The sequence below is a fragment of the Lemur catta genome, chromosome 9 (assembly GCF_020740605.2).
Source record: "Lemur catta isolate mLemCat1 chromosome 9, mLemCat1.pri, whole genome shotgun sequence".
NCBI lineage: Eukaryota > Metazoa > Chordata > Mammalia > Primates > Lemuridae > Lemur > Lemur catta.
Genome location: NC_059136.1, coordinates 23,704,911 through 23,732,231, shown reverse-complemented (window position 1 = coordinate 23,732,231; position 27,321 = coordinate 23,704,911). Strand labels below are relative to the sequence as shown.

The 27,321-nt window shown below is 55.0% G+C and overlaps 1 protein-coding gene across 1 annotated transcript in view; it reads right to left on the bottom strand.

The window, feature by feature from the left end:
- Positions 1–416: 416 nt before the first annotated feature.
- Positions 417–27,321, bottom strand: part of ZC3H3 (zinc finger CCCH-type containing 3) — an 82,376-nt gene continuing 55,471 nt past the window's right edge. The window contains exons 5-12 of the mRNA XM_045561335.1: positions 24,126–24,313; positions 18,144–18,186; positions 17,914–18,069; positions 17,767–17,836; positions 15,273–15,404; positions 3,573–3,757; positions 2,669–3,003; positions 417–912 (exon numbers count right to left, since the gene is read on the bottom strand). Of these exons, the coding sequence (XP_045417291.1) occupies positions 881–912; positions 2,669–3,003; positions 3,573–3,757; positions 15,273–15,404; positions 17,767–17,836; positions 17,914–18,069; positions 18,144–18,186; positions 24,126–24,313 (1,141 nt within the window). The 3' untranslated portion in view covers positions 417–880. The remainder of the gene's footprint in view (positions 913–2,668; positions 3,004–3,572; positions 3,758–15,272; positions 15,405–17,766; positions 17,837–17,913; positions 18,070–18,143; positions 18,187–24,125; positions 24,314–27,321) is intronic.

Genomic DNA, 27,321 nt, shown 5'->3' with positions numbered 1-27,321 from the left:
CCCCCTGAGTGACCCTGTGCCTCTCCAGGCCTTGCCAACCAACACGATCCTCAGCCAGGCCTCCCAGCTGGGCCATCTGGGACCGGGCAACCTTATGGGGGAAGCTGTGAGCCTGGATGTGCGGCCCCCTCCTTCAAGCTGGCTCTGGCTTGCTGCCATCTTGCCCTAGCCCCAACGTGTGGCATCCGTGTCCACAGAGTGCCCCCTCTCACGCTTTCCCCCACCCCAGGTCATGCTGGCTCAGCCATGGGGAGAGGCTACCTCGGACCTTCTAAACCATCTCGGGGAGGCAGGAAAATGGGGCCTGATACTCCTGCCCAGAGGGGCTGTGCCTTCTGCCCAGCCATCTCCCGTTTAGGTCCAGGGCCCCATTTAGGTCCAGGGCCCAGTGTGGTGGTCAGGACAGGATAATCAGACACAGGACAGAACCTTTATTGCTTAATATAAAAAGCCCACCAGGGAGGCCTGGCTGGTGGCCACTTCCCTGGGCAGAAGTCCTGGGTGGAGAGGACTAAGGGAGATGTATCACACAGCCACCACCATACCCACAGCGGGGGGCAGGCCTGGGGGTGAGCCCTGCCAGGCACCCTGAGGGGTGGGGAATGGGGGCAGGTCCTGGGTGGGAGCCCGAGGGCCCAGGGGCAGGGAGGAGAGGGGTGCAGGGGTGGCTGGACAGCCGCCCAGCCCAAGGGGGAAGCACAAGGCCCCGGGAACACACTGGTCACGAAAGGCTGAGAGCCAAGCGGGCAGAGCAGTGCCCCTGTGGCCCTGGGCAGGCTAGGTGGCAGGTGGCCCCTCCTCTGGGGCAGAGTGGTGGGCAGAGCTTCCTTCCTTTCCGAGGACGAGGGTCTGAGGTAGGTGTGGCTGGTTCCCGGGGCCCTCACAGACGCGGTTTGATGTGCAGAGGCTTCCCTGCACAGAGAGGGCGAAAGTCAGCTGCCAGGTGACCTCAGCCCAGAGGAGCCTCCCCACCCCAAAGTTGGTCTGGGGCTCAGGATGGGAAGACTCCGTCAGCCCAGGCCTGCACAGTGGGCTGCAAAGACATCCATGCGTCAGAAAGAGGGGAGAGCAGCTCCTGACAGGCTGTCAGCTTCTGGCCTCTGTGCTGCCTAGCCATGGTAGGCTTGGATCTCGGGGTTGAGGGGCAGGGGACTGAGTAGCAGCTGGGCGGGCTGGGGGCAGAGTCCCCGGTGGGAGCCACAACAGTCGGCAGGCTGAGCTATAGATACCAGGTGCGCACAGGCATGCAGACACACCGCACGCTCACGCCTGGGAGCAAGGCTGCCAGCTGCACACAAGGTGGCCGTGCTGCACCATGCTGCGCCTTCAACACGAAAAGCTGGGGTGCGTGTGAGCAGCTGTGCGGGGGCAGCAGCTGTGCAGAGACCCCCATGCAGCGTGAGGCTGGCAGGGCCTGCCTGGAAGCAGGAGAGGTGAGAGGGAGAGGATCCTGTCCGGGGCTCCTGCCTGGGGAGTGCACACTGGTTGGGTGCCAGCACCTCACTCCCTGCCCATGAATGCTCCAGGCCACCCTCATGGGCACCCCACATCACACTGACCACACGTGACTTTGTGTGGCTGCCCATGGCACGGCACTGTCCATATGCCCCCTGCGACCCCACCTCTCCTACAGTGGCCCCTCTTCAGGGCTGCTGACGCTGTTCACTTACTCAGGGCTGGGGCTCAGGTCTAGCAGAGGCCCAGGCCTACAGATTGCACTGGCCTCTGCCCTGTCAGCCTCCACCTACGGTGGCCACTTCAGTAGGTGCAGCCACACTCCCTGTCTAGAGGCTGTACCAGGCCCACCTCCACCTGTCTCTCCAGCTCCCAGTCCTGGCAGGGCCACAGGAGGCCTCTGGAGCCTTTCCTGGGCCTCGGGCACCTGCACACAGGGCCGCTCAGCACCTTGCCTGCCTCCTCTGGCTGTGGAATTGGCTGCCAGGTTCCTGATTTAAAAAAAAAAACAGGTGGGAAGTAGCTGCCTCAGGCCCCACCTGCTCTCCCCACCCAAGAGGCCTCCTCAGAGAGAGGGAGTTGCTCAGTCCCAAGAGACAGGGGTCTGGCCACGGCTTCGCGCCCTCCACGTGGAGGCTGTAAGCAGGAGGTGGCCCCTCCGAGGCAAGCGTTTGAGCGTGCTCAGTGGAGCTGTTAGGGAAGGCTGCAGCAAGCATCTTCCATTAACGTTACGACCGTGAAATATGACAATAAAATGATAGCCGTATGGTCGCAAATGTGCAGCCCGCCGAGCTGCGTGGGGTTTATCGTCACTCAAACGCGCGGAGAGCTGTAAAATGTTTACAGAAAGGGTCGTTTGCAGCCATAAAATCCTCTTTCCTCTCCTAAACAAGGCTGAGTGGAGCCATTTACCAAGCCCCAAATGTTCATCAGGGGAGAGGGAACATCTGTTCTCTCCAGGAGTGTGCAGTGATCTTCCAGAACAAATTAACAGAAATGGGTGCTTTCTAATTAAATCAGCCCTCGGCTGGGGTGGTCTGCTTGGGCGGCCACTGCAAGGCTCGGACCTCGGCTGGCCCTGCCCCATGGGCCGGCGGGTGCACACACAGCGCCGGCTGCACTCATCTGAGCCCCACCCAGAGACTCTGACCAGACGGGTCTGAGGTGTGCATTTGAAATGACCCCTGCGCCTGAGCCGGGCTGGGCTGCCTACCTGAGTCCTTAGTCGGGGGGTTCCTGGGGTTCCTGGCCCTGGTCTGGCCTCCTGGGCTCGGCGAGGACTGCAGGGAGATGAAGGAAGGCAGCTTGCAGAGGCTGCTGGAGCCTGTCACCGCCACTGCTGAGGGGGCCTCCTCCTGGAGAGATGGCTCCTCCTGGTCCGAGGAGGAGGGGCAGGAGGGGGAGGGGGAGGGGGAGGCCTTTGATGACAAGGGAGAGGCTGAGGCTGATGCGGACACCCCTGGGGAGGAGGGTGGGGAGGCCAGGGCAGCAGCCACGGAGTGGGGGGAGCTGGGCGTCTGTCTGGTGGGCTGCTGGGCTGAGGGCTTCCTGCAGAGAAGGAAGGGAGCAGACGTGTGAGGGGAGCTGGCTGCTCAGGCAGGGCACTGTCCCATGCCTGGCCCCTCCCCGCCACATCCTGCCCCAGTAGCCACCGGATATCACCATCTGGGGCAAAACTCGAGGTTCTAGGTCCAAGCTGGGCTCTCAGCCTGAGGACAGGCTGGTTACAGGCCTCCCACCTAAGGAGCTGGGGTCAAGGGAGCCCGGAGCCCTGCCCACACCTCCCAGGGCCTCAGCTTCCCTTCTTTGTGGGCTCCCAGGCCCACACAGCAGGTGAGCCTCACATGGGAACCCCCTGCCTCACCCAGAGGCTAGGCTCCTTCCCCTCTCTGAGAAGGCCCCACCTTCTTCCAGGGATGCCTCTAGTCCAGCACTGGGGACCTGGGCTGGGGGCATCTTTGAAGGTCACCTGGTCTCCAACCTTGAGCCAGATTCCTTTTCAGGCCTGAACCCCAAAGAGCTGGGGTGGGAGCTTATCCTAGAGGGTCCTGAATGTCCCCCAAGGCAGGGAGGGCCTACCCCCAGGCTCAGAAACACAGCATAGACTGCCCTGTCACCTGGGCCCGTGACCGGTGGAGGCCCTGCTCCTGAGCGGGGCGTTGCTGGGCTCTGGGGTGCAGGGTACAGCTGTCTGCTGGCCGTGGCGTTTCTGGTTGCGGTGGAGCAGCTGGCACTGGGCACCACGGGGACATGTGCCCCTGCGGGCGAAGTCAGGGCACAGTAGTGTGTGCTTCTTCTTGCACTGGGGAGAGAAGGGGTTACAGCTGGGTGGGCCAGGTGGAGACTTCCTGTTGGAAGGCTGAGACCACCAGGCCACAGGGGCTCCACCAGGGACCCCACATCTCCACCCACCCAAGAGATGCCCTCAGTGATCCATGGCCCTGGGAACGGACTGAGGACAGGGACTGGTCCAGCCCAGGCATTCCCAGAGCCTGGGCCTAGGCCACTGCCCAGGGCTCTGCCTGCCTGCTGCCTCTGCCAGACCCCGGCTGCCTATCCTGGCAGGCATGGAGGGAGCGCTGGGAGAGGTGGGTAGGGCTTGAGGCTTTGAGCTGGTCCGGGGGATGGGGTAGGTCGGCCAAGGCCGGGCCACACTGGGCCAGGGCTGGGCTGGCCACCGGATCCACAGCACCTGTCACGGCGCTAATTATACCCATGGGGGGTGGGGCAACGCCAGCCGGCAGGTGCTCTGGGCAACGGTGCAGGCTCAGCTTTGCCCACTCAGCCCATAGGGAAACACCAACCCTCTGCCAGGACCCGGTGGGACCCTCTTCTGGTCCCCAGAAGGCCCAGGAAATGGGGTGCTTGGGGGTCTGTGTTTCTCAGCCCTCCCCACCCCTTCCTGGGCTCAACTCTGCAGGCCTGCAGTGTGACCACCTCATGCCTGAGGCCTTTCTGGGGTGTCCCCTTCCCCCCTGTCACCCCTCTGCAGCTGGCTCAGGTGGACACAACTTGGAGAGGAGGCAGCTGCATGGGGCATTCCACCTGCTTCTCATGGGACCAGGCAGCCCCAAGGTGAGCCAGGACAAATTCCCTGCCAAACCCACCAAGAGTCAAACTCAAAACCACCCTGGTGCCGGAGCGGCTACAGTGCTGCCTGCATGTGGGGTGTGGACTAGCACAACCCAACGGAAATATGCGTCAACAGCCTTAAAACCACTTCTTCCCAGGCCCCCTAACATCCCTGCCAGGAATTCTGTCCTCAGTCTGGGGTCTCGGCCCTGCTCCCAGCACCCAGGACTGAGCCTGGCAGGAGGACCTCGTTGGAGCACATGCCCACCCTTGTCAGCATGTAGGGGACCATGCTGTGCGTCTGCTCAGAGCCCTGCATACCATGCCCACTGTGGCTCCCAAGCTGAAGGCAGCCTCAGGCCAGTGCTCCCTACCTCACTCATTCACTCATTCCTTCCTTCCACATGGAGCTGAGTCCCCTCTGCACCAGGCCTGGCCAGTGACACAGGGCCGTGAAACCCAGAGGCCCATCCTCAAGGAGCCTGCAGCTGGGAGAGACATGGTGGTCCTACGGCAGAGCCAGGCTACAGGTGCCTGCTTTAGGGACCTGGCGGGCAGGGCCTCCTGGAGAGCAAGGGTAGTTTGGGCAGGTAGAGGGGACAGGAGACACACGGCCACAGCCATGCCAGACAAGAAGAGACCTGCTGCCAACATGTGTGTCTGCATGGGGCCCTGTGAGCAAGCCGGGTGCACGAGGGCTCAAGGTTCATGAATAGGGGCAGGACTGCAGGCGTTGCATGCGTCTCAGATCCCCCAACAGCCCCAGACAAGAGTGGACACAGAGTGCCTGGCTGAGAGATGGCCAGAGGGCAGCCTGCACCTGTGCCCATCACACAGTGGCCACTGAGCCCCTGAAACGCAGCTGATGTCAACTGAGGTGGCTCTGTAAGTGTAAGCCACATGCCGAAATTCAGACTTAGTAGGAAGAGTATAAAATATTGAATTTCTATTTTTTCCTTAATTACATGTTGAAATTTTTGATAGACTGGGTTAAATAAAACATATTATTTCACTTGTCTTTGTTTTGTTTTGTTTTTACTTTTTAAAGGTGGCTACCAGAAAAATTGAAATTACACATGTGGCTTACACACATTTCTACTTGACAGGGCTAGTCTGAATTAATCTTCCTCTTGAAAAGAACCAAAAATCTAGGATCAAATGTAAAGAATTTGCTAAAATCATGCAAGAATTATGAAGAAAGTAAAATGATGGAGGAGAATGTACTAGGAAGTACATGGACATGAGGCAAATCTCAAATTTTCAAGAACTGAGATTTTCATCTCTTCATCTCATGTTCATTTTGCCTTCAATGTTCACTGCAGAAAAACCAAAACCAGCCAAACAAAAACCCCAGAAAACCCTCCAACGATCTGGAAATATATCAACATTTGTGGAATATAGCTAAGGTGGTGCTTAGAGAGAAATACATGGCCCTAGATGCCTCTTTGGTTTTTTTTGTTTTTTTTTTTTTTTTGAGACAGAGTCTCACTCTCTTGCCTGAGCTAGAGTGCCGTGGCATCAGCCTAGCTCATAGCAACCTCAAACTCCTGGGCTCAAGCGATCCTCCTGCCTCAGCCTCCCAGGTAGCTGGGACTACAGGCACGCGCCACCATGCCCGGCTAATTTTTTCTATTTTTAGTTGTTTGGGTAATTTCTTTCTATTTTTAGTAGAGATGGGGTCTTGCTCCTGCTCAGGCTGGTCTCGAACTCCTGAGCTCAAGCAATCCTCCAGCCTCAGCCTCCCAGAGTGCTAGGATTACAGGCATGAGCCACCGTGCCCGGCCCTACCTTTTTGTTTTTTTAAGAGACAGGGTCTGGCTCTGTCACCCACGCTGGAGTGCAGTGATGTCATCATACCTCATGGCAGCCTCAAACTCCTGGGCTCAAGGGATCCTCCGACCTCAGTCTCCCCTACCAAGTACCTGGGATTAACAAGCACGTACCACCATGCCTTGCTTTTTAAAATTTTTTGTAGAGATGGGTCTTGCTAGGTTGCCCAGGCTGGTCTTGAACTCCTGGCCTTAAGAGGTCCTCCTGCCTCAGCCTCCCAGAGCAATTTCCTAAGGTTAAACTCGAAGAAATCATGAAAACATCTTCAATTTGGCAAAAATCATAAGTCTATAGATCCAAGAAGTTGAGCAAACCCCAAACAGGACAGAACAAACAAATCCACCCCAGCATACATCACAGTCAAATTGGTGAAAGTTAAAGACAAAGAAATAATTGTCAAAGCAGCCAGAGAGAAATGACATTTCACCTACAGGGGAAACATCCAAATGACAGTGGGTTTCTGACCAGACACCACAGAGGACAGAAAGTGGCACATTTTTTCAAGCTGAAAGGAAAGAACTGTCAACCTGTAATCCTGTATTTAGGAAGTATCATTGAGGAATAAAGGCAAAGTCAAGACATTCTCAGATGAAGGGAAACTAAAAGAATTTGTCATCAGCAGACCTACTCCAAAAAAGTGGTTAAAGGAAGTTCTCTAAACTGAAAAGAAACAATAAAAGAAAAACCCTTGGGACAATAGGAAAGGAGTAAAGAATAAGATAAGCAAAAATGTGGAAAAATACACTAGACTTTCCTTCTCTTCTTGAGTTTTCTAAATCATGTTTGAGAGTTGAAGGAAAAATCATACCCGTCTGTGCTGTGCTTCTAAAGTGTGTAGAGGAAATGCTCAAGACAGATATAAATGGGAGGGTAAAGGCAGGCAAGTTTCCTACGCTTCCTCATGGGGTAAAACATCATGCCAGCACCTCTGGCAAGTTGTGAACATATAATATAATACCTACAGTAACCTCTAAAAAGCTAGTAGTCCCCCCTTATCCATGGTCTTGCTTTCCATAGTTTTGGTTACCTGCAGTCAACTGTGTTCTGAAATTATGAAATGGAATATTCCAGAAAGAATTCATAAGTTTTAAATTGAGTGCCATTCTGAGTAGTGTAATGAAATCTTGTGCTTTCCTGCTCTGTCCTGCCCTGATGTGAATCATCCCTTTTTCCAGAGTATCCATGCTGTACACACTACTCACCTGTTACTCATTTAGTAGCCATCTCGTTTATCAGATTGACTCTTGTGGTATTGCAGTGCTTGTGTTCAAGTAACCCTTATTTTACTTAATAATGGCCCCTAAATGCAAGAGTAGTGGTGCTGGAAATTCAGATATGCTGAAGAGAAGCTATAAAGTACTTCCTTTAAGTGAAAATGTGAAAGTTATCAACTTAAAGAAAGAAAAAATGACATGCTGCAGTTGCTAAGATCTACATTAAGAACAAATCTTCTATCTGTGAAATTGTGAAGGATAAATAAATTTGTGCTAGTTTTGCTGTCCCACTTCAAACTGTAAAAGTTAGGGCCACAGTGAATGATAAGTGTTTAGTTAAGATAAAAAAGGCATTAAACTTGTAGGTGGAAGACATGAACAGAAACATGTTCCAATTGATAGCAACTGGGTTCCAAACTATCCATAGTTTCAGGCGTCCACTGGGAGTCCTGGAATGTATCCCCTGCAGATAAGGGGGACTACTGTATAAAGATCTATACTGAAGAACACTATAAATAAATGAAAATAAAATTCTAAAAAATGTTCAAGTAACCCACAGGAAGGCAAGAAAATAAAAAAGAAAACCTAAAGGGAAAAAAGACCAGAAAGAACTAACAGAAAACAAAAACTCAAATGGCAGACTTAAGCCCTACTATATCAATAACTACACTAAATGTAAATGGCCTAAATACACCAATTAAAAGAAAGAGATTGGCTGTCTAGCTGCTGAACTATCGGCTTTCTGCAAGAAAGTCATTTCTAATATGATGCATAGGTAAATTAAAAGTAAAAAGAGAGAAAAAAGATATATCACGCAAACTTGACCCAGACAAAACAGGAGTGGCTATATTAACATCAGACAAAGAAGACTTCAGAGCAAAGAACATTATTAGAGACAGACAGGGACATTATATAATAATAAAAGGGTCAATCTATCAAGAAGATACAGTAATTCTAAATGTATATGCACCAAACAGAAGAGCTGTAAAATGTGTGAAATAAAACTAATAGACATGAAAGGAGAAATAGACAAATCCACAATTACAGTTAGAGACTTCAACACACCTCTCTCAACAACTGAAAACTAAACAGAAAGTTAGCAATGATATAGAACTCCCAACACTTTAGCAAAATTATCAGACATTTACAGAACATTCTACCTAACAACAATGGAATATACATTCTTTCCAAGTACCCAAGATAGACCCTATCCTGGGCCATAAAACAAACCTCAAGAAACTTAAAGAATTAAAATCATACAGAGTGTATTCTTTGCTATGATGGGGTCAAAGAAAAATCAATGACAGAAAGATAACAGGACAACCTCCAGACACTGGAAACTAAACAACACATTTCTAAATAATCCATAGGTAAAAGAAAAAAGTCTCTAGGGAAATTTAAAAACCAGAATTGAATGAAAACATGACACCTCAAAATCTGTGGGACACAGCTAACTAAATTCATACATTATAAAAAAGGAATCAAATTCAAATCAATAATCTAAGCTCCCACTTCAAGAACCTAGAGGGGAAAAAAAGAACAAAATAAATCGAAAGCAAGTAGAAAAAAAGAAAGAATAAGAGCAGAAAGCAATGAAACTGAAAATAGTAAAACAATAGAGAAAAATCAATGAAACAAAAAAAATGGTTCTTTGAAAAGATCAATAAAATCAACAAACCTCCAGCAAGACCGGCAATGAATGAAAAGAAAAGTCACAAATTTCCAAGAACAGGAATGAAATTTCTAATATCACTATAGACCCTTGAAGACATCAAAAGGATAATTAGGAAATATTTCAAACAATTGTACACACATAAATTTGACAACTTAGGTGAAATGGACCAATTCCTAGAAATACACAATTCACCAAAATTGACTGAAGATGAACAGAGAATCTGACTAGACCTATACATATTAAGGAGATTCAATCAGTAATCAAAACCCTCCCAGGAAAGAAAAGTCCAAGACCAGATGGCTTCACTGGTGAATTCTGCTAAAATATTTAAAGAATACCAGTTCTTCCCAAACTCTTCTAAAAACTTGAAGAAAAGGAAACATTTCCTCAATATATGAGGCCAGCATTACCTTGATAGCAAAACCAGAGAAAGATACTACAAGAAAATTAAACTACAGATCAATATCCTTTATGAATACAGATGTAAACATTCTCAACAAAATACCTGAAAAACAAATTCAGCAGCATATGAAAAGGATTATATATACATTGCAACCAAATAGAATTTGTTCCCAGAATGCAAGGATGGTTTAACATACAAAAATCAATCAATGCAACTGATTGTGATTCAATATGGTCAATGTTATTAGTTGATCACTTTAAATAGAACAAAGGAAAAAAACTATAAGATCATCTCAATTGATGTAGAAAAAAATTTGATAAAATTCAACACCCTTTCATGATAATACCCAATAAATTCGAGATAGAAGGGAATTTCCTCAACATGATAAACACCATACATGAAAACCTCACAGCTATCATTATATTTGATGATGAAAATGAAGGCATTTTCCTCTAAGATGAGGAACAAGACAAGGGTACTCACTTTTGCCACTTCCATTCAACATAGTACTAGAAGTTCTAGCCAGAGCAACTAGGCAAGAAGAAGAAGAAATAAAAGGCATCCAAATTGAAAAGGAAGAAGTAAAACCATCTCTATTTGCAGATGGCATGATCTTATATGTAGAAAACCCTAAAAAAGCCACAAAAAATTTGTTAGAATTAATACATGAATTAAACAACAAGTGGTGGGGAGGATATAGAGAAACTGGAACCCTGTGCACTGCTGGTGGGAATATATTATGAAATGGTGCAACCACTATGGAAAACAATTTGGCTGTTCCTCAAAAAACTAAACATAGAATTACCATATAATCCAGCAATTTCACTCCTAGGTATTTACCCAAGGGAAGTGAACAGATACTTGTATGTCAATGTTCACTGCAGCATTATTCACAGTAGCCAAAAGGTGGAAACAACCCACATGTCCATCCACAGATGAGTGGATAAACAAAATGTGGATACACACACAATGGCATATTATTTAGCCATAAAAAAGGAATGAAATTCTGATACATGCTACAATATAGATGAACCCTGACAACATTATGCTAAGTGAAAGAAACCAGACACAAAAGGACAAACATCGTATGATTCCACTTCTGTGAAATATCTACAACAGGCAAATTCATCAAGACAAGTAGACTGTGACTGCCAGGTAGGGGAGTGGAGAGATACTGCTGAATGTCTACAGTGTTTCTGTTGGGCATGATGAGAAAGTTTTGGAAACAGATAGTGGTGATGGTTGCACAATAATGTGAACGTAACTAACGCCACTGAGGTGTATACTTAAAAATGGTTAAAATGGCAAATTTTGTGTTATATATATTTTACCACAATTTTAAAAAATTAATAATGTAGTATACCAAAACCCATTGAATTGTACACTTAAATGGGTGAATTGTATCTCAATAAACCTGAGACAGCCAAAACAGACACTGACAAGTGCTGGCGATGAGAGTTACCCCTGACCCAGCGATTCTACTCCTACCCAAGAGGAAAAAAGACTTGTGCACAGATGTTCACAGCAGCATTAGTCACAATGGCCCTAAACTGGAAACAACCCAAATGTCCATCCACTGATGAACAGATAAATAAATGTGGTGACCACACAGTGGGTTTACTCAGCAGTGAAAATGAATGAAGTGCTGGCACAACTGTAACATGTATGGATCTCAAAAACATTGTGCTAAACCAAAGAAGCCAAAAGACAGCTGCGTATTGTATGAATTCATTCACATGAAATGCCCAGGAAAGAAACGTACAGAGACAGAAGGAAGAGTAGTATTGCCTGGGGGGATGGTGAGAGGAAGGGTGGCTGGCACTGACTACAGAGAGTTGAGGGAATTTGGGGGGTGATGGAAATATTCTAAAACTGCACTGTGATGTGCTTGTACAACTTTGTAAATTTACTAAAAACCAATGACTCATACACCTACAATGGACAAATTGTATGGCATGTAAATTGTACCTCAATAAAGCTGTTTATTTCTCTTTTTTCCCTTTCTGTTTTTCTAAGACAAAGGTCTCGCTCTATCTCCCAGGCTGCAGTGCAGTGGCATCATCATGGCTCACTGCAGCCTTCAACTCCTGGGCTCGAGCCATCCTTCTGCCTCCACCTCACACAGTGCTGGGACTACAGGTGTGAGCCATGACCTCTGGTCTATTTATTTCCTTTTAAGTGGCATCACAAATCAGAGGGTTAGAATGTAGCTGGGGGGGCACTACATGAAAAAAAATTAAGTGAGGTCCTACCTCCCACAATGTTCAGGTAAATGACAGCTAACTCCACTAACACTTAGGGAGCCTTCCCCACAGCTGCGAATTTACACACTGACCCTTTTAATCACTGCCATCCCCCTATGAGGTAGGTAGTGACATTATCCCAATTTTACATAAAAGGAAACTGAGGCCCAGAGGATGAAGTTACTTGTGTAGGGTCGCAGCTGCAGGTGGCAGGGACAGGTTGGACTGAGGTCAGTCCCCTCACCCACAGCTGCCACTTGAGCCATCAGCAGTGGATGCAGACACTCTCTGTGACTGTGGATGGAGACTGATCCTAAACAAGATCCACAGGGCGAAAAATGGAAGGACTCCACTTGTAAGAGATGAAGGATTTGGCATAAGGAGGGGGAGATGGACAGGGAGACACTGTTTGTGACCAAAACCAAGAAAGGTGCTGTCCAGAGGACACAAGAAGCTTCCGCTAGCCACGGGTGAAAGCAAGGGCAGAGGTGGCCACTGCAAGGGGGAATCCCTGGTGACTCAGCTCACACTGGGAGCTGAAACCCAAGACTCAACCAGGGTCCTCCCTCTTGGGCAGCGACATGTGCAGGCAGGCGGGCGGGCTGGCCAGGATGGGGCACCGCCCAGCAAAGCAGTCAGCAGAGGCCCATGGCACAGAGCTGGGATGGGGTGCGTCAAGCAGTAAGTGCCCCCCGCACATGCACATGTGCATGCACACACAGATGTACCCCAACTCTGTGCATGGGGGCTGGCAGCAGTGACACCTCAGCTGCCCTAAGCACATGCAGTGCCCAGACCCTGAGTTTTAAACATGCCCAGAAGGAACCAGGGCTCCCTGGAGGAGAGGCTGTTCCAGGACTGGAGCATCTCGCTAAAAAGCAAGGAAGTGCTCCAAAAATGTTGGGGTGCATCACAAGGAACAGGAGCCAGCTGCAAGGGCCTCCCACTGCCCACATCTGGGGGCAACGTGAGCATTAAACTAAAAAGCGGTAGTAGTGGATGACAGTCCATGGGATAAATAAGCTCTGAGTGCGCACTGGCAGAAACAGATGGGGGTGGATACATGGCGGAACGGCTTGCAAAAGCAGGAGCCACAGTGGAACCAGCACTCGCCAGACAAGCAGCGTCAGTGGCTGTCACGGCTCATGGGTGAAGGTGGGGTTTTCCAGAGTCTCAAAGAATCTCCCTACAAATACATGTCCACGGGGAAGAGACCAGACCAATGGAGGAGCTGAGCTGACATCAGCTTCACCAAGAGAGCAGGCGAGCCCAGTCAGCACCCTGAGTAGAAGAGGAAAAACACAATGCCAGGCCCGCAACATTCTTGTCAACCTATGAGAACACAGCAAAGCCCCTAAGGTGAGGGGCACCCCACAAACAAGGACCTGTATGCCTCAATCTGTCCGGGAGTCCAGGAGGGACTGGAGGGCTGCTCCCGAGGCGACGGGACTGGGCTGTCCGGAGGAGGCTGACCTCTGAGCCCCCAAAGAGGGAAGGAGCGGAGATTTACTCCCAGCCTAAATTATTCAAAAGAAAAGGGAACGCGCCTCTTTAACAAGCCATCCCCTTATGAAGCAAGGTTAACAATTTCACTTGATTCAGTGGAATATTATAAACTCTCTGGGGCCCATTTGAGGACTTCTACTTCAGGCGCAAGGTGACGACTCAGCACTTTTTATATTATTTAGAGAATAAAATTAACCCTCACAGGCCCAGGCTGCTGCCTCTCCTCCCGCTGGATCTGGCCGGCTCAGCGCTTTCCCATATATAATTACAAGCTGCTATCCATCACGCGGAGCCGCAGCGCGGACACACCAAAGGCACGCAGTAAGCACTTCCACTAATAGAAGCAGGACTTAAATATCACTTTGATATTTTCATTGAAATTGGAACATTTTACAATAATCAGCCATGGCCTCTGTGGCCCCCCACCCCTGCCAGGCCCCAGGGTGCCGAGCCCACTTGTCCAACCCTTGGCCTTGCGGCAGGAGGAGCTGGGGGCTAGTTCCAGGTACCCACTGTTTCGTGTCCTCCCTGGAAGTGGGTATGGGCCACACCGGTGGGGTGGACAAGCCCAGAGAAGGGGCACACTGAAAGAGCTCAACCAACTAACTGTAGAGAGCTGTGCACTGGGAGGGAGGCCCCCCCAGACTGCAGGCCCCGGGGCAGGCCCACCTGGCTGAATCTTATGGGGGGTGAAGGGGTCTGCTCGTTGTGCCAGGGACTGAAGAGAGCTCTCCAGAGCCCCCAGCCCAGGGCCACACTCTCCCTCACAGCCTCCTACAGCCTAAACCAGGAGCCCCAGGGCGGGTGGGAGGTAGGGGATGAGAGGCCCTGGCACCTCCAGAGCAGCCTCTCCTGCCGGCCTGCACCACGGGGGGCAGGGAGTCTTCTGTGAGGCCAGGAGGGTGGGTGACTAAAAGGGAAGCCCTGTCTGCCTGGCCATCGGGAATTCCCCACGACAGCCCTCCCAGCTACGAGCGCCTCAGTGAGATGAGCAGCAACTGCCACGCAGGGAGGAAAAAACCCGGTCACCCGGCGAGCCTGGGGGTGACTCTCCAATCAGCTCCCCAGTCCCCACTGGGTGCCCCACAGTAAGCTCCAGTCCCAGCTCACCCCAGCCTCTCCGCCGCTGCTCAAGACGTCCCGGGGCTCTACCCTCTGACCCAGGCAGGTGTGAGCACCCCATTCACCTCCTGCCTTCCAGGGGATGCTGCTGGCTCCTCCTACCTGCGGCCCTGACCTCCTACATCCCTTCACCCCACTGCCTCCCTTAGCAACAGCCACCCCCCACCACACAGGGCCTGGTCCTGCTGCACCTGGGGGATCTGAGTTCTCTGAGCCTCACTTTCCTGAGGCTCAAACTGCACCCTGCCCTGGTGCTGTGTGACCCTGGGCGAGTCACTGAACCTCTCTGAGTCATCTGTGAGGTGGATGTGATGACTGTGACTAGCTCACACAGGCCACCATGGAAGATGCTGAGCAGTGTTTAAAAGGACAACCAGGGCCGGGCGCGGGGGAGGCCGAGGCGGGTGGATCGCTCGAGGTCAGGAGTTCGAGACCAGCCTGAGCGAGACCCCGTCTCTACTAAAAATAGAAATAAACTATCTGGACAACTAAAAATATATATAGAAAAAATTAGCCGGGCATGGTGGCACATGCCTGTAGTCCCAGCTACTCGGGAGGCTGAGGCAGTAGGATTGCTTAATCCCAGGAGTTTGAGGTTGCTGTGAGCGAGGCTGACGCGACGGCACTCACTCTAGCCCGGGCAACAAAGTGACACTCTGTCACAAAAAAAAATAAAAATAAAAAAAAAAATAAAAGGACAACCAGGCTGAGGAAGTACCCGGCCCACCCGCACCCAGCCTCGGCCCCCTCACCTTCGCGCCCAGGGGGCAGTAGCCTTTGAGGAAATCATTGCAGACCTCGGCCTTCCGGGACACGTAGACGTGGCTATAGGGACAGTTGCTGTTGCTGCAGATCCCCTTCAGGAAGTAGGAGCACACGGGCATCTAGTGGAGGGGTGGGTGGTGAGGACCAGCAGACCTGCCCCCATGCCCACACTCCCCAGCCCACCTTCTGGGTCCACACCTCAGTTTACAAGGAAGAACACCAGGATTCAGCAGCCTGTCAAAGCCCCATGGCCAGGTGCTAGCACACAGACTAGGGCTGGAGACCCTTATTCGGCCCTGCCCGGTAAGTGGACACAGAGTGCCTGCCAGCAGGAGCTGAGGGGCAGAGGGCTGCCTGCTTAGAGGTTGGAGCCCAGCTCGCCCAAGTGACCAGCACATCTGCCCTCGCTCTGTCCGGGTGAGCATTCAGGGCAGCTGTGCCCAGGCTCAGGTGTGCTGCCCCCCAAATCTCTCTCCTGCTCTGAGCCTGCACAGCATCCAGGGCTGGGTGGGCAAAATGGCAACTAGGGTCTCCACTACTAGCCCATGGCCTAGGCTGCCCTCAGAGCCCCTCTGGGGCTCTGTGTCTTGGGGGAGGGCAGTCTGTGGGCCTGGGCATCCAGCAGAGGGCTCTGCAGACCTGACTCATGGGCTCTGGGTGGGCAGGGAGTCACCCTGGAGCAGGCCTGGGCTGGCACTGTGAAGGACCAGTGGCGGGAGGGCCCAGGGGAGGCCTGGCTGGGGACAGGCAGCAGGCAGCCTGGGGCACACCCTGCCTGGTGTGGGCGGGCAGGTCTGGGCAGGGCTGTGTGGCTGCTGGCCACAGTCACTGCCCTGTTATCACCATCTGGGCTGGGAGAGGGAAATGTAACTCGCCTCCTCCCAGTTGGGGGAAACTGAGGCCTGGGAGACAGAGGCTGGGATTGGGGCAGTGTCACTGTCCTGCCTCAGCCTGGAGCTCACACAGAGCCCCTCCTCAATGCTGGGTCAGATGTCCAGGGGAGCTGCTGTGGCCCTGTCTGCCCACTTCACCCCCCGACATTGCTGGAGGAGCCCTGGGTAGTCCGGGCAGCAGAGGCTTTAAAACCTCACTTTCCATGGGGAGGGGAGAGGAACCTGTCTGAGGCTGAGGGGGAGGAAGAAACCCAGAGAGCCAGCCCAGGTGAGCCATGAGGTGAGACAAGGAAGGAGGGAGAAAGCAAAGAAACAAAGGGTGATTTAACGAGCAAGAGTTTATTTTTAATTGTCTTTTAACTGCAGCCGCAGAGGGGAGAGGGGCTGGGGGCCTGTTTGGGGCTGGCGGTGGTGGGCTGTAGACAATTCCCTTAATGTGGTTTTTGATATAGAGCCCAAATTAGCTCTAATAAAAAGGGATAATAAAGCCAACTCTTACACCAAACGCAGCCCTTCCTGGCTGCCAGAGTGGGCCGTTATCAAGAGGAAACTGCATTCTCATTTCAATTAACCTTGTTTGCACCCCACCACGTCCACACAAATAACAATAACATTAATTCAGGGCACTGGTGCGGGGCGTCCACATTAGACAGCTTGGAATGTGCACCGGCTTTGGAGCTGGGAGCTAATGAACCCGAAACTCGACGTGAATTTCCAAATTGCTCACAACAGAGTTTCGAAGCTCTATTAGGGAGAAAAATGCTGATTCTTTTCAAGTTCCTCAAGGGGAAAAGCTGTTGTAGCAGCAGCATGCGGCTCCCCATGCTGCCTCCCTCACCTCAGAAGCCCCTCACCCGCTTGCCTCGGCCCCTCCTCGGCCCAGGTGCTGCGGCCACACCCAGTGAACAGGGTCTGGACATTCCCATGGGCTAGTGGGTGGGCCTTGGGCATGGGACACCATGTGGGGTCTCCAGTCCCCAGGCTCCATGTGCCTCAGCCAGCACTGACCCCTGACCTCAGAGCTCTGACAGCGAGAAAACCTGGGCCCTGGTGGCAGGCACCCTCTTCCCTGCACAGGACTGCCTGTTGCCTGCGGCTCTGCCAAATCCCAGCACTGGTCTTGGGGGTGGGGTTGGCACTGCTGTGGCCATGAGTCCTGCCATGGCTTCCTCCTGCCCCTCTCTCCTCCCAGGGGACCCCCACCCAGCACCCTCACACACAGCCCCCCTCGCCAATCCCAGCCTTAAGGAGTAGGTAAGGCCCTGGCCCTGGGCATGTGGTGGAGGGTGGGAGGGAGTCTGGCTTCACTGGGAGGGGGGGATCTGGCAAGGCTGGATGCTGCCTTGTGCCGGGAGGACAGGGAAGGGGACCCTGTGGGCAGTGTGTGGTGCTGTTGGTGCTCTTCCAGCTGGGGTAGGAGGTAGCTGAGCAGCCACTCTACCATGGGGACAACGGTGTTGCACCAGCTGCTTATGTCAGGGGCAGAGGTCTGTGGGTCCCAAGCCCAGGGAGAACTGGGGACACCATCTGCATGGAGACAGGCGGCTGAGGCTCAGGGAAGCGGGCCTGGGGAGCAGGGCACACTCACCTTCTCCTTGGACACGTGGTGGGAGAAGGGGCAGGTCCCGTCTGTCTTCTTGCACGTGCCCCGGAGGAACCTGGGCACCAGAAGAGGGTTTGAGGGGGGCTGGTGGGAGACCCAGGGCTGCCCCTGTGCAAACTCCCAGGCCCTCACCTGGTACACACGGCCACCTTCTCGGGGTCGTGGATGTAGGGGCAGTGCTCGCCACGGTTGCACCTGCCAAAGCGGTTGTAGTACATGCAGTACTCCTTCTTCTTCTTCTTCTGCCGCGCCTGCCGGATGATGGCCAGGCTGCGCTGGACGGCCCGGCTGAGGACAGGGCAGAGGTGTGTGAGCTCGAGGGGGAGCAGGGGGTCCCCCAACTTCCCCACCCGAGGAAGTACCTGGCCAGGGAACGGCTACAGCTGCTTGCAGGGTCCAACCGGCCTGTGGGGGAGAAAGGCCCAGATCACCTCAGGCCACAGCCAGGCCCGCATTCCCCGCCCACCCCTCCAGGAAACTGCCCAAACTCCCCCCTAGGTGGGCCAGATGCCCTCCTTGGCCCTGCTGGGCCCCTCTTCGGACACAGCACTGAAGGCAGGGAGTGCTGGGCCCTATGTCTGGCTCCTCTCAAGGGCAGGGCTCCTGTGGGTGCCCTCAGAGCCAGCACACCCAGGCAGCCCCACGGAGGGAACAGACTGCTTGCATGAGAGCTCAGGTCTGATGCTCCTGCCTGTCCCTGCTGCCTCCTGCCAGCCTCGTTCCCCAAGACCATGCCGGGTGCTGGCTGGACCTTGCACCCACTGGCTTCCTGCTTCCTCTGAGTGCACACACTAACAGCCAGGCAACCCCTGGGGCAAGTCCTTGGGCTGAGCCAGTGACTGGCCTGTGGACATTTCTCCAGGCTCTCCCTCAGCCCTGGCCACCCAGAGGCTGCCATGCAAAGGGTATGGCTGCAGAGGGCAGTGGGGGTGGGGGGTAAGGGAGGCGCCTCCCTCTGCCAGAGCCCAAACTGGGACCTGAGCAGGACCTGAGGGATTGCCTAGACAGTCCACAAGCCACACATGTGACTTGACCTTGTAGGAACAAGAATGGTTTTTACATTTTTAAAGGCAGATCTTGTGGGGGCATCTGCGCACTATCACCTGAGGCCTCAGGCTGTGTCCTGGGATGAGGGTGAGCAGCCCCAAGGCCCTGGGCCAGCCCTGGTGGATCCTGGCAGGCACCTGTTGCTTAAAATTTTGGAAGTGCCTCATCACACATTTCTCAAAACTCCAAGCAGGGAGACCACCCCAGACGTTCTGCGATCACAAACTATGGCCTACAAGAGGATGGGGGACAGGAGGGGAGAGAGATGTTGGGCTGGGCATGGCTGGGCCTGTGAGAATCCCGAGAGCCAAGGTGGGGCTGAGGTAGGGGAGGGAGGAGGCCACCTGCAGGAGGAGGCCCAGTCCAATTACACAGCCCCTATCTGCCTTTTACAGACCCAAAGTCACCCCCAGGGTCACGGGTGGCAGGGCTGGGCGTGAGCCTACTGAGGATGGCTTTCCCAGGTTCCTCAAGTGCACACATGACTCTTCCCAGACCAGATCCGATTTCCTGTGGGCAACTGCTGAAACAGATACATGGCAAGAGGCAGAAGTGACATCACTTAGAAATTCTGGGGACGTGAGGTGGTGACAAAGCCATCCAGGTTTAAAAAGGGATGTTCCAAAGTCACCTGGATCCAGATAGCTGGTCCCTGCTCCTTGGCCTCCAAGCAGCCCCTCCTCACACCTCCAGAGCAGCCTTTACCAGAGATAGACCAGTGGCTCCCCAAGCGCATCTCCTGCTTGGCCCCTTCTCTCCAGGATCCGACCTAGACCCTGCCTTTTGTGCTGTTTGTGCCATGCAAGCTGGAACCTCCTCCCTCTGCCTCCAGCTTCCTGGGCTCAGCTGGGTCGGGGGTGCCAGCTGTGCGCTTGGCCCTCAGGGATGCTGGGCCCAGCCGGAGACCCTGAGCTGCAGGATGGGGGCTGGGACACTGGGCTACGGGAGCCACATGGGGCCCCAATGGCTGTGGCTGCCCCCTACTCTCAGTCTCCATCTCACATTTCAAAAGGGCTGAGGGGCAGGACCCCCAGTGGGAGAGAGCTCTGTGACCAGGCAGCCCAGGCCAGTGGCAGGGGTATAAGCAGGTGCTGCAAATGGGGGATAAAGGCAAAGGGAGTATGGTGAGGGGGCTCAGGGTGCAGGGAGGGGGCTCAGGACACAGGGTCAGCAAGGGGGGCTCAGGGCGTAGGGGTGGCAAGGTGCTTAGGGCAGCTTCTGTCCCCGGGCCGGGACACCTGTCGGCAAGGGGCCAGTGGAGCCCTGTCCAGGTGGCAGGGACGCACCCTCACACCTGCCAGCCTGCATGGCAAGGACAAAACGTGCACAGCCTGTCAGTGAGCACTGGTCCCAGACTGTCACCCAGGCTGCTGTGACACTGTGGCACCATCTGCTCCCAGCCAGGGACACGCTGACGTCACTGCCTGCCTGTCAGGAACCGAGGGGGGGGTCTACTCCCTTTCACTGTTTGCTCTTTAGAAAAAATGCCAGTGTGGGGCTCACAGTAGGAGTTTTGACAAGAACAGGAGGCACCTTTTCAAATGCTTTGCAGTGTTAAAAAATGCACATAAAGTAGCTGGCTTGAAAAGAGGCAGGGGCTGCTGAGAGGTGCTAAAAAGTTCAACTCCATAACCCTCAGCAACCTTGAGAGCAGAAGGTGCCTAGCATTCTAGAGAACTTTTACTTCCTGGGATCTTCCCAAAATAGATGCTGGTTCCTTCCAGCCCCACCCCCACTGAGTGCAGGCTCCCAGGGGGCCAGCTGGGGTGGGAGGGGGGCCCTCTGGGGTCACAGCTGCCTTAGCACCCCAGCCCTTGCTCTGGCCAGAGCCTACTGGACGGCAGCTGCCTGGCCCCGAGATTGTGTCTGAGGTGAGCAAGGGATGAGCTCAGGCAGCCAGACCCAACGCCACTAGGCAGGGCTGGGCAGGCCCTTTCCCAGGCTGTCAGAGGAGAAGCTGCACCAAGTCCTGATCTGCTCAGCTGAAAGCCCACCAGGCCCTCCAGGGCATGCCAGGCACATGGAAGCTGGGCCCTTGGGAAGACTGAAGCAGCACCCCAGGGAGAGGCCTCCCCAACAGCACCCAGGGAGGGGTGGACAGGCCACAGACGGGAAGAGGAGGTACAGAGGCCCCGCTTGCCCGGGAACACACAGCAGCTGGTCAGTACAGCAAGGAGGCCACAGCCCACATCTGCCTCACATGGGCCTGGGGGCTTTGGGGTTGCCTGGAGTCGGCTCTGGCAGGCAGGCTCAGGGCATAGCCCCTTGCAGGCACCACCAGGCTCTTGGTGGCCACAGCACGGGCCAGACCCAGCTGAACACCCAGGCCCAGCAGAAGAACATAGGGAGGGATCCTAGGGTTGGGCCCTTTGGGAGGGAGGGGCTCAGTTTCAGGGAACCAGGAAAGCCAACAACTGATGTTGCTGCTGTCTCTGAGGGCCCTGGGAGAGGAGCAAAGAGAGGAAGTAAAGCCCCTGCCCCTCCCAAGGAGGGCTGCACTTTCTTGATGAAGTCAAATTTTCACTGATACTGGGGGAGGAGATTTATTTCTTTAATTATTATTCATCAAAGTGGACCGGTCAGCAGCATCCCACAGCTGGGAGCAATCTACCTTCCTCATTGCAAGGCATGGCCACAGGGGGCCAGGCAGCGAGGCCCTCACCTGCCAACTCACAGGATGGGTGAGTGGGTGCAGCCCCCACGGCCCCTGCCTAAGGAGGAGAGTGTGGAGCCCCAGGACTGTCTCACAGTTAACACCAAGGCTGGCTGGTAGACATGGGCAGCTGTAGCCCTGCTTGGTAGCAGGCTGGCCTCCCCACCCACCCTGGCACCTCTGGGCACTGGGTCCTCCTCACTTGCACAGCTGAGGCTAAACCGAGGGGGCTCTGGGTTGCTGCCAGGACAGGGGTGTGACACGCCCCAGAAGGGCAGTGGGGGAATGGGACTAACTCTTAGCCAGCTCTGGGGCAAGGGAAGGGCTGGGACGGACTGTCCACAGTGCAGTGACGTCACGGGCTCTGTGCCCGCCTGGCTCTGCCGTGTGCAAATGGGAAGATGAGATTCTGCAGGGCTCAGCACTTGGCACTGAGGGGAGCAGGGAGCGGCACGGAAGCCTCCCAGGGAGGAGGTGTGACCGCCCCACCCTCCCCCTATGCTCTGCCATCTTCCAGGCAGCAGCCCAGGCACCCTGGAGCTCAGACCAGGGCCATCCCAGTGGAGGGCACGATCTGAGGACCACCATCCGCCAAGTGGCACCACAGCCATGTCTCCAGGACACCAGGGTCCAGCACCCAGGACATGCCCTGCAGGAGCTGGGGCAGGGAGTGGGTGGGTGCTGTCTGTGGGCAGTGAAATGCCCTGACACAAACTTCGTATTTGTTACCTGTGGCCCCCTGGGATCATCGCTGGCTCTCAGCCTCACGCCTCCCTGCACTGGGACTGCACAGGATGCCTGTCTGCCAGGATGGGCAGTTGTGGGCTGGGCACCTTCACTGGGCCCCGCCAGGGCTCTGCCTGGCAGCTCAACCCACTGCCTCTGGGGCCAGAAAGGAAGGCTGGAGCTGAGAAGCCAAGGCCTCCCCAGGCCTCAGGTTCTGCCTGCGGGGTCAGCCTGGGCTGGGGGCACACTCACAACAAGGCTGGGCTTGCCCTATGCCAAGGAGGCCAGGGGAAGGTGGGACCAGCAGGTATGACCCACAAAGAGGCCACCTCATGGCCTTGTCATAGGGGCCAACGCTGATGTCCCTGCAGACTAGCTGCTGCTGGCTCTCTGCAAGCCCACTCAGCTGCGCACCAGGCCCTATGGCCCTGTCTACTCCCACACAGCTGCCCAGCCTGCGGCCCGCCTTGTCAGGGGACGGGCTCAGCAGTGAGCCGCAGGCTGGGAGAGGGGATACCCCTGCCCAAGACCCCCACCCTCTGCAGTGCCAACTGCTGTGTGTGGAGCCCCATGGGCTACCAAGTTCTGGGCTCAGAGGCGACCAGCATGAGCCCTACCGGGTGAAGGGAGGACCTATTCCCCAGCCCAGCGGTCCCCAACATCTTTGGCACCAAGGACTGGTTTCATGGAAGACAACAGTTCCACAGGCCATGGCGGTGTGGGGTGAGGGGGTGAGGGCAGGGAGGCGGAGCTCAGGCAGTGATGCCAGAGATGGACAGTGGCTGTAAATACAGATAAAGCTTTGCTCACTAGCCCACCGCTCACCTTCTACTGTGTGTGCGCCCCCCCAACCGTCTCCACCAAGTTTCATGGAAGACAATTTTTTTCCACATATTGGGGGTGGGGGGCAGCAGAGCTCTGTGTCCCAGTCCCTAACAGGCTGTGGACCATTACTAGTCTTTGGCCTAGAGGTTGGAGACCACGGCCCCAGCCCCAGGAGATCGAGCAGCCAGTCCCTCGAGGCATGGATGGGAAACTGAGGCACACAGGGTCAGGCAGAATAGGGGTGCCTCTCTTTGCGAACCATGTTCCCTCTGTGTCCTGCCTGGAAAATGGCAGTTCAGAAGCCCCTTGATCCCAAAGACAGGGCCTGGAAGCACAGTGGGTAGGGCAGCCAGTAGGACTGGCTTCTGGGGGGCATGCCTCGCCTGCCTCTGACCCCACAGACCCTGCCATTGGCATCCACCTCCTGCCGGGCTGGGCCTCTGGTAGGTGGGGGCTGGCGCAATGGGCCACTGCAACCCCACACAGCTTGCAATCTTGCCTTTTTTTGATGGACAAGGAAGGGGGTAAAATCGGACTGAAACCAAAATATTTTTCTAGTTAATTTGTACAATAAGCGAATCCAAAGCATTTCCTTCTCCTCAGCCTGTTTCCCTGGGCCGTGAGGGCACGAGGTGGCGGTGGCGGCTGCCTCCAGACGCAGTTAGTGAGGCATCACCAATGTGATTACAGGGCGCCGTGGCCCCAGGTGTTCACTCACCCGGGCGTGTTTGCCATACCTGGCTCATCCTTTGTCCAAGAGCAGAACACAGACACTGTGCACAGCCCCCCACTGAAAGTCAGGGGCCTCTCAGCCCAGCGAGAGGCGGATGCCGCCGTGAGCCCCTTCCCAGGGGATAGCAGAGGCTGTAGGGCCTCCTTGGGCCCTCCCTGCTCCGGCGGCCCCTGTGGGCCTTGGGAGGGACAGCTACCAAAGCTCCGAATGTAGCGAAGAGTAAAATTAATTCCCAGGCTGGGATGTGACCCACTTGGAAAGTGCTTGTGTGGATCAGCTCCCTGGGAGCACCTAGCCTGGAGGAGCCATGAGATGTCAGGAGTTGGAGGGGCCCAACCTGTGGTACTCATCACCCCTCACCTGTGCGGAGGAGGGGCCTGCTGCCCCCGTCGCTGGGCCGGCTGCAGGTCTTGGAGAGCTTGTTGGCAGACACCTTGTAGAGGACCCCTCCGATGCAGCGGTAGCCTTTGTTCAACCACCGAGGGGAGCCTGGCTGTGCTTTCCCTTCCCCAGTGGTAGCTGGACGCAGACGATTCAGCACCAGGGACCTGCAGGGACAGGAAACACCATCAGACATGGCCCCAGGATGGACTGGAGCTCTGGCAGTCAGTGCCCGGGCCATGCCCAGACCCAGGCTCTGGGACAGACCAGAACCCACTGCCTGAGATACCCTGCAGCAGGGAGACCACAGGCCATCAACCCAGCCACCCAGAGACCTCTGTCCCCTGCTCCTCCCTGTCCCCCAGGGACAGTTCTATGGCATTTTCCAGGGAATGCAGAACCCCTCCAACCAGGCTGGAGGCTTGAGAGTCCCCAGAGGGCCCTGGGGAGGGGACAGCTTCTTCCTCCAACATGCACACATCCCCCTCCCTTGGGCATCATCACCCCTGGGCCCTGCCCACCTGGCTGGGCACCGATGGGCAAGGTTCCCTGGGGCTGCAGTGCAGTGGAAAGGCCACCAAGAAGTCTACATTTTGATGAGAAGCACAGGGCAGGGCCCTGGCCCTTGGCAACTGCCTTAAGGCAGCCCTTGAATCTATGCCAAGGCTGGCAGCCACCTCTGCAGCACATGCCACCCTGAACAGCGGACGACACAGGGTCAGCAGGCTGTGCTGCCCATCCCCTTTACCTACTGCTCAGAGAGCCCTGCACTGAGAGCAGGCAGGGGACAGCCACTCAGACCCCCAACCAGGCCCCTGCTAGGGAAATGCCACAGTAGCATCAAGGTCTGGGGCCAAAGAGGCCTGAGAGAGTCCCTGAGATTATCAGAACCAGTGACTCCGGCCAGAAAACCAGACCTGGGCCAATGGGCCTTGAGCCCAGGTGGCCGCCTGACCCCTCCTGTCCCCCCTGCCCCTGGTAGGACCTGAGCCCCATCCTGCCAGACACCCACAGGCCCCAGGGAAGCCCAAGGGCCGACTGAGTGGGGAGCAGGCGCTAAGCCACCTGCCGCCCTACAGCTCCCTGCCGCTCCTCCATTGACTGTCTCCTGGGCAGGCTGCCCTCAGACCTCCACAGGGGGTGGGTCTCCTCTGCCAGGGCACATTTCAGCAGTGATTTGTTTACCAAATTGAGCTTAACTCCTTATTAGCTTAGACTCTGCTCACACTGCTATGACCACTGAGTGTACACACTGTGCCCATGGGCACATCTGGGCAGATGAAGGCTGGAGTTTTTTTTTTTTTTTTTGAGACAGAGTCTCACTCTGTTGCCCGGGCTAGAGTGCCATGGCATCAGCCTAGCTCACAGCAACCTCAAACTCCTGGGCTTAAGCAATCCTTCTGTCTCAGCCTCCTGAGTAGCTGGGACTACAGGCATGCGCCACCATGCCTGGCTAATTTTTTTCTATATATTTTTAGTTGTCCAACTAATTTCTTTCTATTTTTTTGGTAGAGATGGGGTCTCACTCTTGCTCCGGCTGGTCTTGAACTCCCGAGCTCAAACGATCCACCCACCTCAGCCTTCCAGAGTGCTAGGATTACAGGCGTGAGCCACTGGCTGGGCTGTTTTTAGCAGAACCCCGAGGATACAGCAGCCCTCACCATCAGCAGCAGCTCGTGGGCTGGCAGAGGGAGCAGTTCAAATGGGAGGTGAGGATCCCTCCTTCCTGGGTCCTCCATTGTGCCCATGGCCTACAGCCCACCCAAGCCCAAGACACAGGCCCGTCCCCTGGGAGCACACGGTACCCGATCCTGCCTGCAGCTGCAGGAGATCATTTCCCAGCTGGGGCGTGTGCCCCTCAGACCTAGGTCTGCTGAATACGCAGAGGTGGGGCTTGGCTTGCTTGGCTGGCTGGATGGGGCAGGCCACAGGTGCCACTGGGGTGCAGTCACCAGGAAAGGAGGTGCCAGGGGTCAAGCAGTCCTGCCCTGGGCTCAGCCGCCATCCCTACCACTCAGCATTGTGGCCCCTCTGGGCCTTGGTCTCTTCATCTGCAAGCTGTGGCCATTCTCACCAGTCCGTGGCCTCTGAGGACCCATTAGAAAGATAATGGGAGCAGAGCCAGCCAGGCGCTTGGACCGAAGCTGCGATGTAAGTATAAACACAACTCGGGAAGCACTTAACCCAGTTTCCCTTAATTAAAATTCAAGTTCACAAACACCAATCTTGGAGAGAAAGAGCCCACCGAGGGGCCTCACTGTGCTGCGAGATCTGCCTAGCCCCCACTTCCCACCCATCCTGGCTGCGTCCGACAGGCTCAGCTGCCCCCACCACAAGGCACCATCTGGGCAGGAGGGGGTGGCAGCCAGGCAGACTCGGACCTCCAGGCTCTTGTCAGACCTTGGGACCCTGGTGTGGCCTGCCCTGGCCTCAGGGCACCTGCCCTGTACCTTCAGTGTGCACTAGGGCCAGTCCAGGCCTGAGGGACAGGGTCCTACAACTGCCACCCTCTGGACCCTCACCACCCACAGGGCAGCTGCCCCTTCCTCCATCAGCCAGGGCTGGTGCACGGTTGGGAGGGGGAGGGGGCTGGTGGCTGGGGGACACCCCCATACCACAGCATAGGCCACTTGCTGAGCCTCTGCCCATAATACCACTGGGCAGGAGTCCTTGCCTCTGGGAGCCCCCACTTGGGGCCCATGCAGGCATTGCCTCCAGCAGGCTTTTGTGAGGGTGACACCATTCCTACATGTCCTACCCTCCAGCCACAGCACAGGCCACCCTAAAGTAGGAGGGACAGGCAAGCAACCGGACCCATGCCCAACTCTCCTCCTGGGCCTGGCTTCAGGATGCCTTGGGAAGGTGGGAGGGAGGGACGTCCCAGGAGCCCAACCCCGCGAGAACTCACCTGTGGGAATATGCCCCTGACTGAGGTTCAAATGGGGGACAGCCCACCATCCCCTCATCTGTGTGCCCTTTTCCCCAGGAGCCCCAGAGGGCTGACATGAGTAGTGTCATGGCCGAGCAGCGAGAGCTGCAGCACCTGCTCCCTCCCCCGGGACAGCCCAGAGGGCAAAGCCACAGGACTAAAGCAGCATGATGCAGCTGTGGAAAGAGTTGGCCAGGCCCAGGGAAGGGCCCAGTGGAGGCAGAGACCTGCAGGGCCTCCAGGGGG